Genomic DNA, 14,587 nt, shown 5'->3' with positions numbered 1-14,587 from the left:
CTGTGTTAGGAGAGAGAAATAGCGGCCTCTCCCAGCTGCGGGATGTGATCCTAACCAATTTAGCTGAACAGCTTCAAAACAACCGATTTGGCAGTGAGGAGGATGATCATTACAGGTGATGTGATGTCATGTTATTCACTGCTAGCCTTTTCTATGTGTTTTTCTCAGTAATTAATTTACAGTTAAATGTGTTTGATCAACTTTAGTCTCCTATAATATCCTATATGATAATTGGCGTGTTAAGTCTAAACTGTGGATCAGTTGAAAGATAATAAATCCCACAGTTGCCCTAAGAAATGATAATAGCACATTTCAGTTTAATGAGTAAAATAACTTGAGCCTGGAAGAAGGGTACTTAGCAGAAATAACAGGTGGAGCTTATTTAAGAAATCTTGGTGGAGGGTGTCATCAAATTGCTGGTCTGTGAGAGAGGGTGAAGGTGTGGTTCGAGCTGGTGAGGGGAAGAAGGTGTGTCTCTCAAGCTATTTATAAAATACTTGAACTAGGTGCTTAAGTACCATTGTGTTTCCATAAATTTGATTTAGGTAATATACCTAGTTGTTAGAATCATCACTGAGTAAGATGGTTTACTTAGAGAACCAGTGAATTTTGTATCTTCTATTTGTCATCTTGTACCCATTGTATAAATTTTATGCTTTTATTATTAAACCATTAGTATCTTATTGTTACATTTTTCCTGCATTTTAAAGACTAAATGACGAACTTTTACACTACATTCTGAAGATTGTTGTACGAGAATCCTGTATCTTAATCACCAAGTGCCAAACTGTCTCTAAAGATGATTTTCAAAAACTCCTTTCAACTGTGCCTGTAAGTAAAAATGTGTTTAATGAAAGCAAAATTATATCAAGTTTCCCTGTTTTCATTTTACTGTGTTGAAGTGTGTGTGTACACACATACTTTGCAAGGACAGACTTAATTGATGAAAGTCAATGAATGACTGTGCTTGTCTTAGAAATGTAGAAAAGACAAATCCACTTCAAGTACTTTCTCGAAAGACTTTATTCCTCCTGCTTAAATGTCTTGGTGCGATAAATTGTTAGACTGAATTTGGATGTTTTCATTGTGTTTAAAATACTGGGTGGGGATTTCCCTTCTATTAATTTTTAATTTAACATTGTTTTCTAAACCATCAGTGTTTTACAGAGACTGATAAGAAATAAAAGATTCTTTTAAGGGTTTGGGTAGAGTCTTCTCTCATGGAGATGCATGTGAGGGGAAGAGTGGGTAGGAAGAATTAATTATTAAGAGGCAAAAATTCAAGTATTGAAGCGATTAGTGAGAAATATGTAGCAGAAGGCAGAAAGTTATGGTAAATGTGTCAAATTATGTATCAAAAGCCATGTGGAAATAAGTCACCTGAGAAACTAACTTGGTCTGTTTTCTGTACTTTCTCTTTTGCTTCCCTTGTCGAAATCTTTAAAAAACATGAGGATTACATGAGCCCTTCTTTCAGTAGGGTTTAGGTCATTTAAACGCCCTTATTTGTATTAAAGGCTGCATCCTCCTGCCTGCGCTATCTGATGGCAGTTCAGAACCACCTTCTCAGTAACACTGTTTTGATTAAACCTGATGAGAATGATGACAGTGACAACTCCTTGCAGGGAGAGACATTGAAGGTACAGGTAAACACCAAGCTTTATTCTAACGATGCTTTCTACCCAGTGTGTAAAGCACAGCTTAAATGGCTAAATTTCTGTGTATTATGACGTCAGATTTCACCATGTGGCTTATATTTTTGTGCGAGGTAATATTAGGTCGCTCATTTCATAGATTTTTATGTCATTGCACAGTGGTTACCATATTTGTGACACTCTCATAATGTGTTATCCACGTGCTCCTGTCAGTCTTTTTGTGCCTTTGTTTATTTTCATCTCTTTTTAAGAACTATAAAATACGGCACTTACAAGTGATCTCATACGCACCTGAAAGTTTTATATATAAATATATATATATATATCTGTATGTATATGTATATATGTATATAGATATAGATAAATCAGGGAGCATAACATTTTAAACAGTTTTGACATTTTGGCTGGTTTATTATGTTCTCTTGATTCAAATAATTTTAAAAGGTGATAATTTTCTCACAATCCTTATGTTGAATAATTTCTGAACCTATAGTTCATTCCATTTTCTATAATTATTTTTAAGTTAGCTTCTGTGTAAACTCAATAATTTGTTCCCACATGGCAATTTATAGCAATCCACAGATTTTTTTTTTTTATAGCCGTGGTTGTTATAATTTTGACAGATGCTTGAGGCTGTTGTTTGCATTGTTCTTCAGAATTTTATCTTTGTGGGAGAATTAGAGAAATCAATAACTTGATTCTTCCTTAAAATGTTGACTAAAACACACTGAAAAATTAACTAAGGAAGCCATAGTTGAAGATAAAAGCCACTATAGTTTGCCCTTTTCTTACCCCTTTTGTGCATATATACTATATAAATAAGAGATTTTACATACCTGCTAGTTCATATTTATGGGTTTATCTCATTATGTAATCAATTTTTAAACAGGCAGAAATACCTGAATTAATCATTTAAATTGCTGACACTATTTATTAACTTATCTTGCCTTAGTTTCCTAATCAGTAAAAAGGGGCCATAACATCTCCCTTGTGAGGCTGCAGTGAGGATTAGAGCTGAGGCCTGTGCAGTAGCTGGATGTGCTGCTGCCGGCATGTAGTCAGTAGGTGAAGGCCGATAGGATTGATTAGTATGACTTAAGCCATGATTTTTCTCGTCTAGTCAGTTCAGAATTCCTTTTTTCTTAATGATAAAAATATCTAAATAATATCCCAAAAAGACTCCAGAAAATTCCAACAATGAAAACCAATGTTTTTTATTTGAAAGGTTAAATGTTATAAGTTCTTAATTAACCCATGGAAGGAAATACTCTTGGTAAAGGCAGAGTAGGCTGGCTTATCTAGGAATTCTGGGAAAAATAAAAGATATAGATTTCACCTAAAGGGTTAGTCTGGTTGTATTTTTTTTTTCCCTAATAGAAAATAACTGTAAACTAAACATTTCTATGATCTTAACTAGTGTTTCTTAACACATTATTTAGTATTTGTACTCCCGTGAACTCTCCAATAGTTATTTTTAATGTTTAATAGCCTGTAACTGCCTGCTACTTTAGTTGAATTTTTTAACTTGCCTCTTTTCAAGTGTAATGGTTTAAATCATTAAGTAAAAAGGTCACTTGTACTGTTTCAGAATGTTGTGTTTTTGTCTCATTTTATTCACCGCCTATACATGCGCCTTTTACTGTTCTGTTTTTCTCTTTAGCTATCCTCATACCACCCAAGGCAATCTTCCACCTGGACATTTTCTGGGCTGGCCACCGGGAGCTCTCTTGTGCTGGAGGGGATGGGAGAAATGCCTTTTCTCCTGGGGACTCGGTGTGCTCCCCGTGAAATACTGCGTATTTCTGTCAGCACTCCAGACCTTAGCCTCCCAACTCAAATTGTTACTTGCCATCCTAGCGGAACTTACTGCTTTGGGCTTATCCTGGCCACCTCATTATTTAATTTGGAAATGCATCATTAAATACATCATTTCATGTTGTCATTGTAAGTGTATATTCATCACAAAGCTTAAAAATAATTTTATGATATTTTCTACCTAGGAGCTAAAGGTCAGTATTTTGGCTCTTGCCACCCAAATCCTGACTGGATGTGATGAAGTGTTGGAAATGCTACAGCAGGTCACAACTGCCCTCATAAATAGTGACATAGCTGACCGGGAGCAGAGGTGAGGAAATGGGTTGTGAACTGTGACCTGCTGCCATTCAGGAAGAAGAATTTGCTTATGAAAGGGAAACCTTTTAGAAGAGAACATCAAATGTTCATTTAATATAGAGGGATCTTTGTGAGAACAGGTTGAAATGGCAAGTGTTTCAAAGCCAAACACAGTTGAACTTTCAATTAATGGTGCTTTTAGGTGGGACTGGGCTGACAACCACGATCTAAGGGTAGCAAGGTGTGGTGGACACCATCGTCTCTGTCACTTGGGTCTTCTACCATCAACACTCCCAAATTGGCCTTTCCTTTAATTATCTAACTCAGCACTATGTGCACTTAGTTCCCTTGTGGTAAGTACTTTAGGGAGGTAGAAGTGACTTAGTGATACAGATAATTAACTGCTATGCAAAAGACGACACTGACATGATATCTCAAGATTTTACGGTAATTTTATTTCTCCAAATACAGGAGTAATCTATGTATAGGGTAAACTTCTCTTTCCTGGTATTAAAGCTCTTTCTCCATACTCCCCATTAAAATTTCTGCTGTGGTTTGTTGTCAAAGATGAGTTACATCCTGTGTTCATTGATGATTTCAGTGTTGAGATACTGATCTGAAACAATCATGCAGTGTGTTTTTCCTCCAGTAACCCTGTCTGTCCCATGTCCCTGTTTCTCGCCTACTCCCAGAGAGTAGGTGGGCAGGTTGGAACTGAGAACAATATAATCCAGAAAGGTGTTGCACTGGGGCTTGTTAGGACATGTAAGGTTCACTGCTGGCACGTGGTGCAGATCTGCCCTGGGGAGGAAGTACAGTCTGAGAGCTGGGGAGACGTGGGGGTTGTTTCCGGTTCCAGCCCCAGTACCCTAAGCAGTTTTAGAGAATTTACATAACACACATGTTTCTTCGGGTGAGTCATATACCTTAATTCTTCTAGCAGAGGATTGGGATATTAAGAGTGTGATTTTAGGTGATCATTTCATAATATACACATATATCAAATCATTAATTGTACACCTTAAATTTATACAGTGATGTTAGTTATATATCAATAAAACCAGGGGGGAGAAAAAGAACGTGATTTTAAAGGCAGATTAAAAATCTGCCTGCCTCTGTCCCCGACAGGAACCAGTTTCTCTAGGTCAGAAGTGGGTATCGCTGCTCTGGGCAGCTGAGTCAGTGTTGTAGCCATTCACTGGCTCCTTATCAGAGACTCAGTGCAGCACTGTGACCTGCAGCCCCAGAGGCAAGGAGACTTGGCAGGTGGTAACTAGAGTAGCTGTTTGCATTTTAGAACCCATTTATAAAGTGCTTCGAAGGTGCTGTGAAATGCACCATGTAAACTTTTTGGGGGGCAAAATCACAGGTTGGAGGTGAAATCTATTACTAGATTTCTGTTCTCTTCCTCTCCTTCATGGTAGGTGGGAAATTTGTAGACTGAATTGCTGTAAAGGTAAGTGCTTAGCTAGTTTAAGGAGGTGCAGTTTAAGAGAATTTGTCAGATAAGAATGATAATAGTTTCTTTACATGCTTGGGAACTGCTTAAGCTGTGTGTTTTCTTGAACTTTCGTAGGTTAAAAGGCTTGGAACAAGTTACTAAGGCTACTATGCTCGGTCACCTTCTTCCTGTGTTACTGACCTCCCTGATGCATCCAAATTTACAGACTCTGACCATGGCCGATGCCCTGATGCCTCAGCTAGTGCAGCTGGTACTTTATACCAGTCAGGTATGATCCTAGGCGTGCCAAAGTGAACTGCTCTTCAGGAGCAGGAAATAAAACGAAATAAAGGTGGAATGAAGAAAAACACTGTGTCATAAAAATAAGCTGAAATATTAAAGGAAAACATTTAATTTGTTTGACTGAATTACTTACTGCAATCTTTTAACAAATACTGATTGCCGGTCAGCTGTAAAAATGCTGTCTACGATGCAGCTGAGATCCTTTCATTATATTTAGTCTCCTGAGCCCTTGCTGGATATTGGTAACTAATATAAATGATATATTCCATTCCAGTGTTAAATAAAACAATATTAAGTGGTCTAAGTAGCAAAGCATTTCTTAGTGAAAGAGAGCAGGCTAGGATTGTAAAAAGATGATTTAAGTGAGAATTCTGAGTTTGGCTGTAGTACCATCCCAACAACTGACAAGTAAGCACTTTAGGACATGATGATTTTGTGTTTCAGACGGCTTTGCTGCTCAAAACCCAGTGTCCGGTTTTTGCTGAGGTGGGCTGTTCCCCATGTGGTGCATCAGACCAGAAGGGCAGGCTGTTCCCTGATGAGAGGTAAGGGATGCTGCTTCCTTGCAGGAACCTCTGCCACGTTTTCTTCTGGCGAAAGCCTAGTACTCCTTTTACAACAATGATTTTTCTAACTGGGAAAAGAAGGAGACTTCAGGGGCAAAATTTTACAGATAATTAGAGAATTGCTTTGGAGATTATAGGAACAGGTTAGAACAAATTTCCCCACAGATCAAGAGATTAGTTCAAAACTGAAAAGTTCTCATATACAAATAATGGAGATGTTTGACTTTGGCAAACAGTTTGACAGTTTTTTAAAAAGTAAACCTACATCTACCATATGACCCAGCTATTCCACTTCTAGGTATGTGCACAAAAGAAAAGAAAGCACAGATTCTTTGTGAAGGTTCATTAACAGCTTTAGTTAGAATAGGCCAAAACAAGAAACAACTCAAATGTCCATCAACAAGTAAAGGGGTAACACACTGTGGTATAGCCATACAATGGAATCCTACTCAGCAATAAAAAGGAATGAACTACTGATATTTTCAACAACACAGATGAGTCTTAGAATACTTATGCTGAGTGAAAGAAGCCAGAGCCACCTAAGAAGTACAAACTGTATGATTCTATTTATATAAAGCTCTAGAAAATACAAAGTAATTTCTAGTGAAATAAAGCAAAGAAGTGATCACCTGGATTACCAAGAGGATGGAGGAAACTTCACAGGTGTAACATATGGCCAAACTTACCAAATTGTACACTTTAAATATATGCCACTTATTATATGTCAATTACATCTCACTAAAGCCGTCTTTAAAAACATTGATCAGAAAGGAAGGACTTCGAGTTTCTCTAGAGCAGCGTGCTGTCCAGTTGAGCTTTGTGCGGTGATGAAAATTTGTATCTTTGTTGTTCGATGCTGTTGGCCACAGCCACGTGCTGTTACTGAGCACTTGCTATGTGGCCAATGTGAACAAGAAACTGAATTTTACACTGTGTTTCATTTAGATTCAACTTAAATGGCCACATTTGACGAAGTAGCCCCCACATTGGATAGCGCAGAGCTGAAAGGGAGTAAGAGAAATCCACAAGAGCTAAGTTTAGGATACAGGAGTTTGTATTCCACAGTCTTGGGCTGTGAAGTCCTTGAGAGTTCAAAGACAGTAGAGAAGAGGACCTTTGAAGGCACTTTAGTAAAAATTATAGTAAAAGTAGTCATGCAGTCTCATGGGTTTTTCAACAATTGACATTTAGATATAAACAAAGGAAACTTTACAGGACACTTCCTGTGGGATTTGGAAAGTGGCCAATCTTAAAGGTCCTTTAGAGTATCTTTCCCCCCCCCCACCCCCTACCCCCGAGGAATTTTAAATGAGAGTTGGCAAGATCTTCTCCTGGATATGAATTGGGATTCCCCCTTGAAAAAAGGGGGGGAAAATGCAAATATATTGTCTAACAAAGAAAAAAGAACCTTAGATACAGGAATGTTAAAAATGTTTCTGGTTACAGTGCTGTCATACTGTATGTTGTGGAAAATTAGAGCAAAATTTCTTAACCTTTTGTATTTTATTGTGTATACATTTTCCTTTCCTTGCTGTTAAGTTCAATCACTTTCTCTTTGTCTGGTTTTAGAATGCTGGAAGAGAAGGAAGAGCCAGGGTTTCTCACTGGTTTAAAGATTCCTGCTCCATGGGCTGCTGGGAAGACTGTGGAAACAGTCCATCCTGTCAGAGACAACTATAAATTTAAAGAAACTGTCCATATCCCCGGAGCTCGCTGCCTATACCTTAGATTTGATAGCAGATGCTCTTCACAATATGACTATGACAAAGTAAGCAAGAACTGATTTAGTATTGGTTTCACCTCTAATAAGCTGATTTCTTAGATGCTTCTTATTTTTCTTTGCTGCTGGTCACCATTCTTGACTTATTTCTGTCTGCAGATACCTCTTAGGAGAGCTTCTTAAGATAATGCCTTGAAGGGTAGTGACTGGGGGAGTCAGAGCCAGCACCTCTGCAGTCTGAGAACAGTGTTTTAATGATGTGTTGAAAGTGGACTTTTGTAAGCTTTCAAAGATGTAGATCCAAGTCAAAGGAAATTTTCTTTTCCATGCTGTTTCACTCTTGCCTTCCCTTGGTGCTTGGAATTCCTGTAGATGTGGGTGTCCACTCATCTAAAAAGGTCTCACTGCCCAATTCTTGGGGCTTCTCATGTATCTTTTGGGAGAAGGTGGCTTTTTAGAAGGGTTTCAGATGTGCCTAGGATCTGGTTTATATTTATTTAAATTATTTGTTCTTCTTTGCCATTACCTCAGGGCCCACATAGATTTTGAGGAAATATAGTTTCCAACCTAGTGGCTGAACAATTATAAGTAAAAGGAATCATGTTAGGGGTTGAAGTATTTTCTTCTGTCTCTAATTGTTGCATTGTAAACCATCGTGTTGAACCTACAAGGAAAGGCTAATGAAATTGTGATGTGTAATGTATAAGAACAACTGCAGGATTGTCTGATAGTGTTTTATGTACACAGGATTTTTTTTTGTAGATTGTTAGCTATCTTGTCTTTTTCTCTGAACTATAAGGGCAAATGGTCTTAAATCCCATCAAGGGAGAGTTTTAGGGTAAAAATAGGGAACTTCTTAACTGTGTATACTGAGATGGTGAAACACATTATTGGGCAAGTTATAGAATCCTCTTTCCCCTTATCTTTTAGGGTAGTGAAGATTCCCAGATGTCTGGAGGGGTTTAAGACTTGCCCCTCAAACTCTCACCTTAGCTGGAAGCAAGAGAATTTAGAAAATTCTTTAGTGGGCCTTTCAAAAAATATATCTCCTGGCATCAGTCTTTCCCACTTCACAGCTCCTGGCAGTAGCTACCCCCATTTCCTACATTCAAATAATATGACTGTTTAAAATGGAAATGGAAGAGGTTGCCATTTTAGAGGGTGTCATTTTGTTTCTCCTTTAAAAAACAGTAACTTGCATCTTCTGATGTAAGCTAACCTCCACGTGCTGTAGACATTAGTGTTAAATGTGGAGGCTTACTACATGGACAAAAGTAACTCTTACTTTTCCAGTGGTCCCTGGCTGGTGTCCCCCAAAGGTGCAGAAGGGTAAGAAATCACAAAATGATTAAGCATCCAGGGCTAAAAGTGCAGCTTTTAGATCCAAACTGAGCTCAGAGGTGGTCACAGTGTGCAATACAAGACAATTAGGTATTTACAGAAGCCAGAGCCTTATTCTTCCTATGAAAGTATTTGAGTGCCAAATGATGTCTAAATGTTTTTTCCTCCATATTAGAAAGTTGGTTAATTGTATATAAATGAATAGCTTTCATTGAAGAAAAATATTGATACATGAAAACTGACCCAAGAAGAAGCAGCCCCCTTTCTGGCCCAAATTTGTGTCATTTCTTTTTATACCATTAAGCAACATTCTAAGAATATATGGCTTATTTTCACTTTGTTGCATTTTTAAAAAATCCTTATTCATTGAATTTTTTTTTTACTTTCATTTTTTATGTTAGGTATAACCATCTTGCCATCTGTATTTGTTCACTTTATTAATTTTGGGGAGGATTTAAGGGGGCAAACTATACCTGTTATTAATGGGCTATATGTCATTACTTAGGATTAAAATAGCTACTTTTAAAAATACATATAATAGCTGAGTATAACTATTTTAATGTGAGGTCCCCAAGCCAATTAAATTGCAGTAATATTTGATACTACTCTGTGGCTGCCCTGTAAATACCAATGGCTGGTTGCATCTAAACAAGTATCAGTTGTACTTAAAAAAAAAAAAAAAAAAAATCGGGAAATATTAGTTATACTGACACCAGTGCCGGTTATAAATGTATTTTTAAACAAACATTTTTTTGCAGCCTTTTTATTTGTAGATGTTGTTTTTGTTTTTCTTTTACAGTCTAACAGTATATTTTCTGTTTTGAAGTTGGTGATATACGCGGGGCCTAACACAAACAGTAGGAAGGTTGCTGAGTATGGAGGCAACACACTGGGATATGGCAGCCGTAGTGTCTTAGGAACTGGTTGGCCGAAAGACTTGGTGAAGGTATGGTATCCAGGCACATTTGCTTCCCAGAAAAGAAAATGAACTTGCATTCCCCGTGGGCCCAAGTATTAACTCTATTTCTAGAAGACATTTGCCACGGGGGCTTTTGTTGAGGTGGGGCTACCTCGGTAGGCCTGTAAACTCACTACTTTGTTCAGAATGACCCTCCTTTCGCTCGTAAGGCATCAGACCCCTATCCGCTCCAGAACTTGTATCTATCTGTTCCATAGGTTACTCCATGGGCTGAGGTTGTCACAGCATTTCTTTCCCTGTCCATTGAAAGGACTGCTAGTTCTTCCCACTCACTTATTCTCTAGACTCCCTTATGATGGGTGTCCTAGAACCATAGGGCCATTGCCGTTTTAAAATGTGGAATCAGTGTTTTCAAATGAATTGGGGCCTTTGGAGCAAAAATAACTATCCATTCTCAGACTGATGAGATTGGAGCCATGCTTTGTAATGTGGGCCCTTGAACTATAACATATCTACCTAGAATATGAATATGAACTGAAATGCCCACTAAAACCTGAAAACCTCTCCAGAGTCTGCTCCCAGAGCCTTTATCTCACATATATTATGTACCCTCTTTAATTCAGCCATAGGCAGCAAGTTACCTCCAGAGGTATAGTCCAGATGCGTCCAAATCTGGATCAGCACAATACTTTTAATCGTTCTCTGATTTCCTGCATTTTGTTTCTTACTCATGGTATTGATTCAGCAATACAGAGCAAGGTCTTTCATCACTCTGTGTTCTTCAAGCTAATGGCTATTTGCCCACCTTATTGGCACAAGTGAGGTGGTGAGATGGAGGAGGGGGAGGGCAGAAAGTGTAGAAATCTGAGGATTTTATTGAAATTACGTTCAAGATTTGATCTTTACTCTGATCCTGCTATTGGGCAATCGTGGCCATTTCACAGATGCCTCATTCCCAAAGCTACCTGGTCAGGAGAGACAGCTGAAAGGTTGGCATCCAGATGAGAGGGGATGGAATTTGAATCAAAAAGCGAGTGAGAAAAGAAGTGAAATGTTGGCTGTGGTCCCTCTGAAAGTATATCTCTGAAATTCATTGCTCTCTTGAAAATTGTGTCTTGTTTTTAAAGTGCATTTTCCCCCCTTAAATTTTAAGGTGGAAGGAGATACAGTCACCTTCTCCTTTGAAATGAGAAGTGGCCGTGAACACAACACTCCCGATAAAGCTATGTGGGGCTTTGCTTGCACAGTTCGCGCTCAGGTACTTGAATCTAACCACTGCTGTGGGCATAGTGTACTTTTTCCTGTGTGCCTTGGTTATGTACATCATATTTGCCTTGGAAACGAGGCAAAATATGAGCTGCTGTTTCATCCATCTCTTCCATTTGGCAGCAGTAGACCACTAATAGAAGTAGTAGTTGTATGGACTAAAACTAGCTGGGACCTAAAATCAATACAGCACCACAGAAAGAATCCCTTGGTAGGGGCTCCGTCTTCAAAGCCTGGAGAGGTGGTCTGCCTCCAGCATCTTTCCAGAGGGTGAGGAAGACTCGAACACCTGGTAGAAGTGAGCCCTTGGATTCTGGGTTTTAAGAGTAGTAGAATCGGATTATTTTTATTCTGTTCCCAAAGGCTCTTCTTGCTAGTCTAGATCTGTCTCTGCTTAATTACTCATGTTACACTCTGTATATAGGTTTAATCTACTCCTTTTAACAGTACCAGTTACCTTCCTCCCAGGAATCTATTTAAATAAATTAAATCTATTTAAATAAATTAAAACGTATTTTCAGACTTGGCGGTTGCTTAAGTTTAACCAAGCCAAGGATCTCTGGAGTGGGATTATCTGCTAGAATGTAAGCTCCATGAGGGCAGGCCTCTTTGTTTTGTTCTCTGCTTTATCTCAGGCACCTAGAACAATGGCTGGTACACAGTAGGCACTCAATAAATATTTATTGAATGAATTCAATGTAATCATTGACAGCATCTTCGTTCAAGCACAGAATGGAGGTGACAAAATGAAATAGTGATTTATACCTGGATAGGTACAGCAGAGAGGAAGCTATCCAAAAAATCTTGCATGTGATTTATGCTGTTTCTAATATGGAGTCTTACTGACTCTTCTCTCTCCAGAATTGTGTTGAGACTTCACTCTGTGGTCATTCCAGTGCCGCCGTCTATCTACTCATGGTGTTGGGTGCTGTCTCTGTGTCCCGTAGCAATGATACTTGATACTGCTCCATGAGCCCCTGTGGTTGGGGACAGTGCAGTGTGGTGCAGCGCAGGTGAAGTGCTCCTCCGTGTAACTGACCAGTCTGGTTTGCCCTGTCTGCATTGTAGGAGTCTTCAGAGGATGTGTCGGGAGGCTTACCTTTTCTGGTAGACCTGGCTTTAGGTCTGTCTGTGTTAGCTTGTTCTATGTTAAGAATCCTATACAACGGACCAGAAATTACCAAAGAAGAAGAAGCCTGTCAGGAGCTGCTGCGATCCAAACTTTTACAAAGGTAAGAAAAGGCTCAAATTGGACTAGTTTTGCTCGCAAAGGAAAAAGGACTTTATGTGGAAAACTACTTTTAGTACATTTCCCAGCTGATTGTGCCTACTGCTTGCCAATCCATGGGTTGGATACCATGGGTATCGCTGTGTCTAAGAAATAAGATGAAGATTACATCAAAGTGCCTTGTGGTCCTTACTTTACTAAGTTTGAAATTACACCCTTGATCTGTGTAAGCTTTTCTCCAACCCAAATACTGTATACTTAAAGAATCCCCAAAAGGATGGGAAGATGGACAATAAAGCAAACATAGCAAAGTGTTCCTTCTGGAATCTTGGCTGTGGGTATATGAGTGTTAGCTGTGTAATTCTTCCAACTTTTCTGTATATTTAAAAGTTTTCATAATAAAATGTTGGGGAGGAGGTAGAGTCCCAAAGATGGGGTTTCATATAATGCTTATTTTTCTTTAGCCTCTGGAGGAGGTTTGATGAATAAATACTTAATACATAATGTGATCCTTCAAATGTTGAATATCGATATATCTGCAAACTTCAAGTAGCTTTCCAGATAGAAGAGGAAGTGAAGAATCTCTTCTTCTTTATGTTCAGGTGCCAGTGGCAGGTGGAGGCCAATGGTGTGATCTCCCCTGCCCTTACTCCAAGCCCGTCTCCACTGCCTCTGACCATTGAGGAAGACAGAGAATTCACTTACCCCTCTGACGTCCTCGTGCCTCCTGTTGGAAACTACTTTGACCTGCCCCGGATCAGGCTGCCTCCAGGAATCATGATAAAGCTCAGGGAAATTTCTGGGCGTGCCAGACCTCAATTTAGACCAAGTATAAAGTATGTTGCTATACAGCACTTTATTTTCCCAATGAAAAAATGTTTAAACAAGCGAAGGGGGTGTGTTTCTTCTTGTAGTCTAGCAGATGAACCTTTCATTTTACATGTACTTGATGAATGTTAACCAGGTGCTCTGGAGAGTACCCCCAGGTGGTGTTCCAGGTCAGTGGGTTAAAAGCGTGGGCTCAGCAACGTTAGTATCGCCTGAGAACTTGTCAGTTCTTGGGCCCCATTTCACACCTGCTGAATCAGAACCTCTGAGGATGGGGCCCAGTAGTAATCTGTGTCTTGACAGGTTTTCCATATGATTCTGATGCATGCTAACATTTGACAAATTCTAGGTTTTTCTCAGGTGGTTTGACCTTCTACTTGAAGGTAGTCATCAACTTTGGTTTCCATAGGGTTTAGAGACATTTCTTTATTTTCAACGCCTGGAGAGATGGTAATCTTTAATCTAGAATGTGAGGTCTTGCAATGTCTTTGTGGTATTCTAGTTTAAAGTTAAGTCTGTTTTGCAGGCCTCTGCTCTGCCTTCTGAGGCAAGATTGGCCATTTCAGAGAGAAGAATTTGAAGAATAGATGAAATTTAACATGAAAAAATACAAAAGCACCATTGTTTTCAGCCCAACATCCATACGCCCAAAATACTACCAGCCATAATACTGCATAAAATTAATTGGCAGATACATCGTGCCAAAGATCTTTTATTAAGCTCAGACCTATTCCAGCTCTAATATAACACCAGCTCAAAATATACAAATCATAGAAAATGAAGTCTGTTTAATTTTGATTTTCAGCTTCATTGGCCAATGTCAGTTTTATCAGGTAAATATATCAAATTATTGCCAACTTGTAATAAAGAAAGTGTGGTGAATATTTAACATACTTAAATCAAAGCGTACACTCTTCCATCTATAAAATACAGTATTGGTAAGTTGAGAACTTACCAATTCTAGTCATATAGCTGACTGGTTTCCCTTGTGATCGCAGAGAAGTAATCCAGCCAGACGTGATGGAGGAAATGGTGGTATCATGTGTCATTAAGCACTTGAACTTGGTTGATGCACTGCAGTCCCTAATAAATTTCCAGTATCAAGAAGAACATGCTGAGGAATATGATTTATTGTGTAAAATCATGGGAGAGACATTTAAGAAACTCAATGCCATGGAGAGACAGCTGCAGGTAAGTGAAAGTTAAAA

The 14,587-nt window shown here is 38.8% G+C and overlaps 1 protein-coding gene across 7 annotated transcripts in view; it reads left to right on the top strand.

Annotated features, from left to right (window-relative positions):
- The window catches only part of HECTD4 (HECT domain E3 ubiquitin protein ligase 4), a 190,556-nt gene that overhangs the window by 88,994 nt on the left and 86,975 nt on the right, over positions 1-14,587 (top strand). For 4 of the 7 annotated variants that reach the window (XR_013831213.1, XM_079942068.1, XM_079942067.1 and 1 more), the window contains 12 exons: positions 10-115; positions 711-831; positions 1,518-1,646; positions 3,656-3,780; positions 5,344-5,497; positions 5,956-6,056; positions 7,647-7,845; positions 9,938-10,084; positions 11,211-11,315; positions 12,392-12,555; positions 13,154-13,387; positions 14,378-14,570. Coding sequence is in view for 6 of the 7 variants with exons in the window: in XM_079942068.1 (XP_079798194.1) it covers positions 10-115; positions 711-831; positions 1,518-1,646; positions 3,656-3,780; positions 5,344-5,497; positions 5,956-6,056; positions 7,647-7,845; positions 9,938-10,084; positions 11,211-11,315; positions 12,392-12,555; positions 13,154-13,387; positions 14,378-14,570 (1,778 nt within the window). In the remaining variant the exon portion in view is untranslated. The remainder of the gene's footprint in view (positions 1-9; positions 116-710; positions 832-1,517; positions 1,647-3,655; positions 3,781-5,343; positions 5,498-5,955; positions 6,057-7,646; positions 7,846-9,937; positions 10,085-11,210; positions 11,316-12,391; positions 12,556-13,153; positions 13,388-14,377; positions 14,571-14,587) is intronic. The other 3 variants (XM_079942071.1, XM_079942069.1, XM_079942070.1) reach the window with 3 other exon arrangements.

This window comes from Stenella coeruleoalba (genome assembly GCF_951394435.1).
Source record: "Stenella coeruleoalba genome assembly, chromosome: 14".
NCBI lineage: Eukaryota > Metazoa > Chordata > Mammalia > Artiodactyla > Delphinidae > Stenella > Stenella coeruleoalba.
Note: the sequence above shows the minus strand (reverse complement) of the source record. Positions and strands in the feature narration are given on the sequence as shown.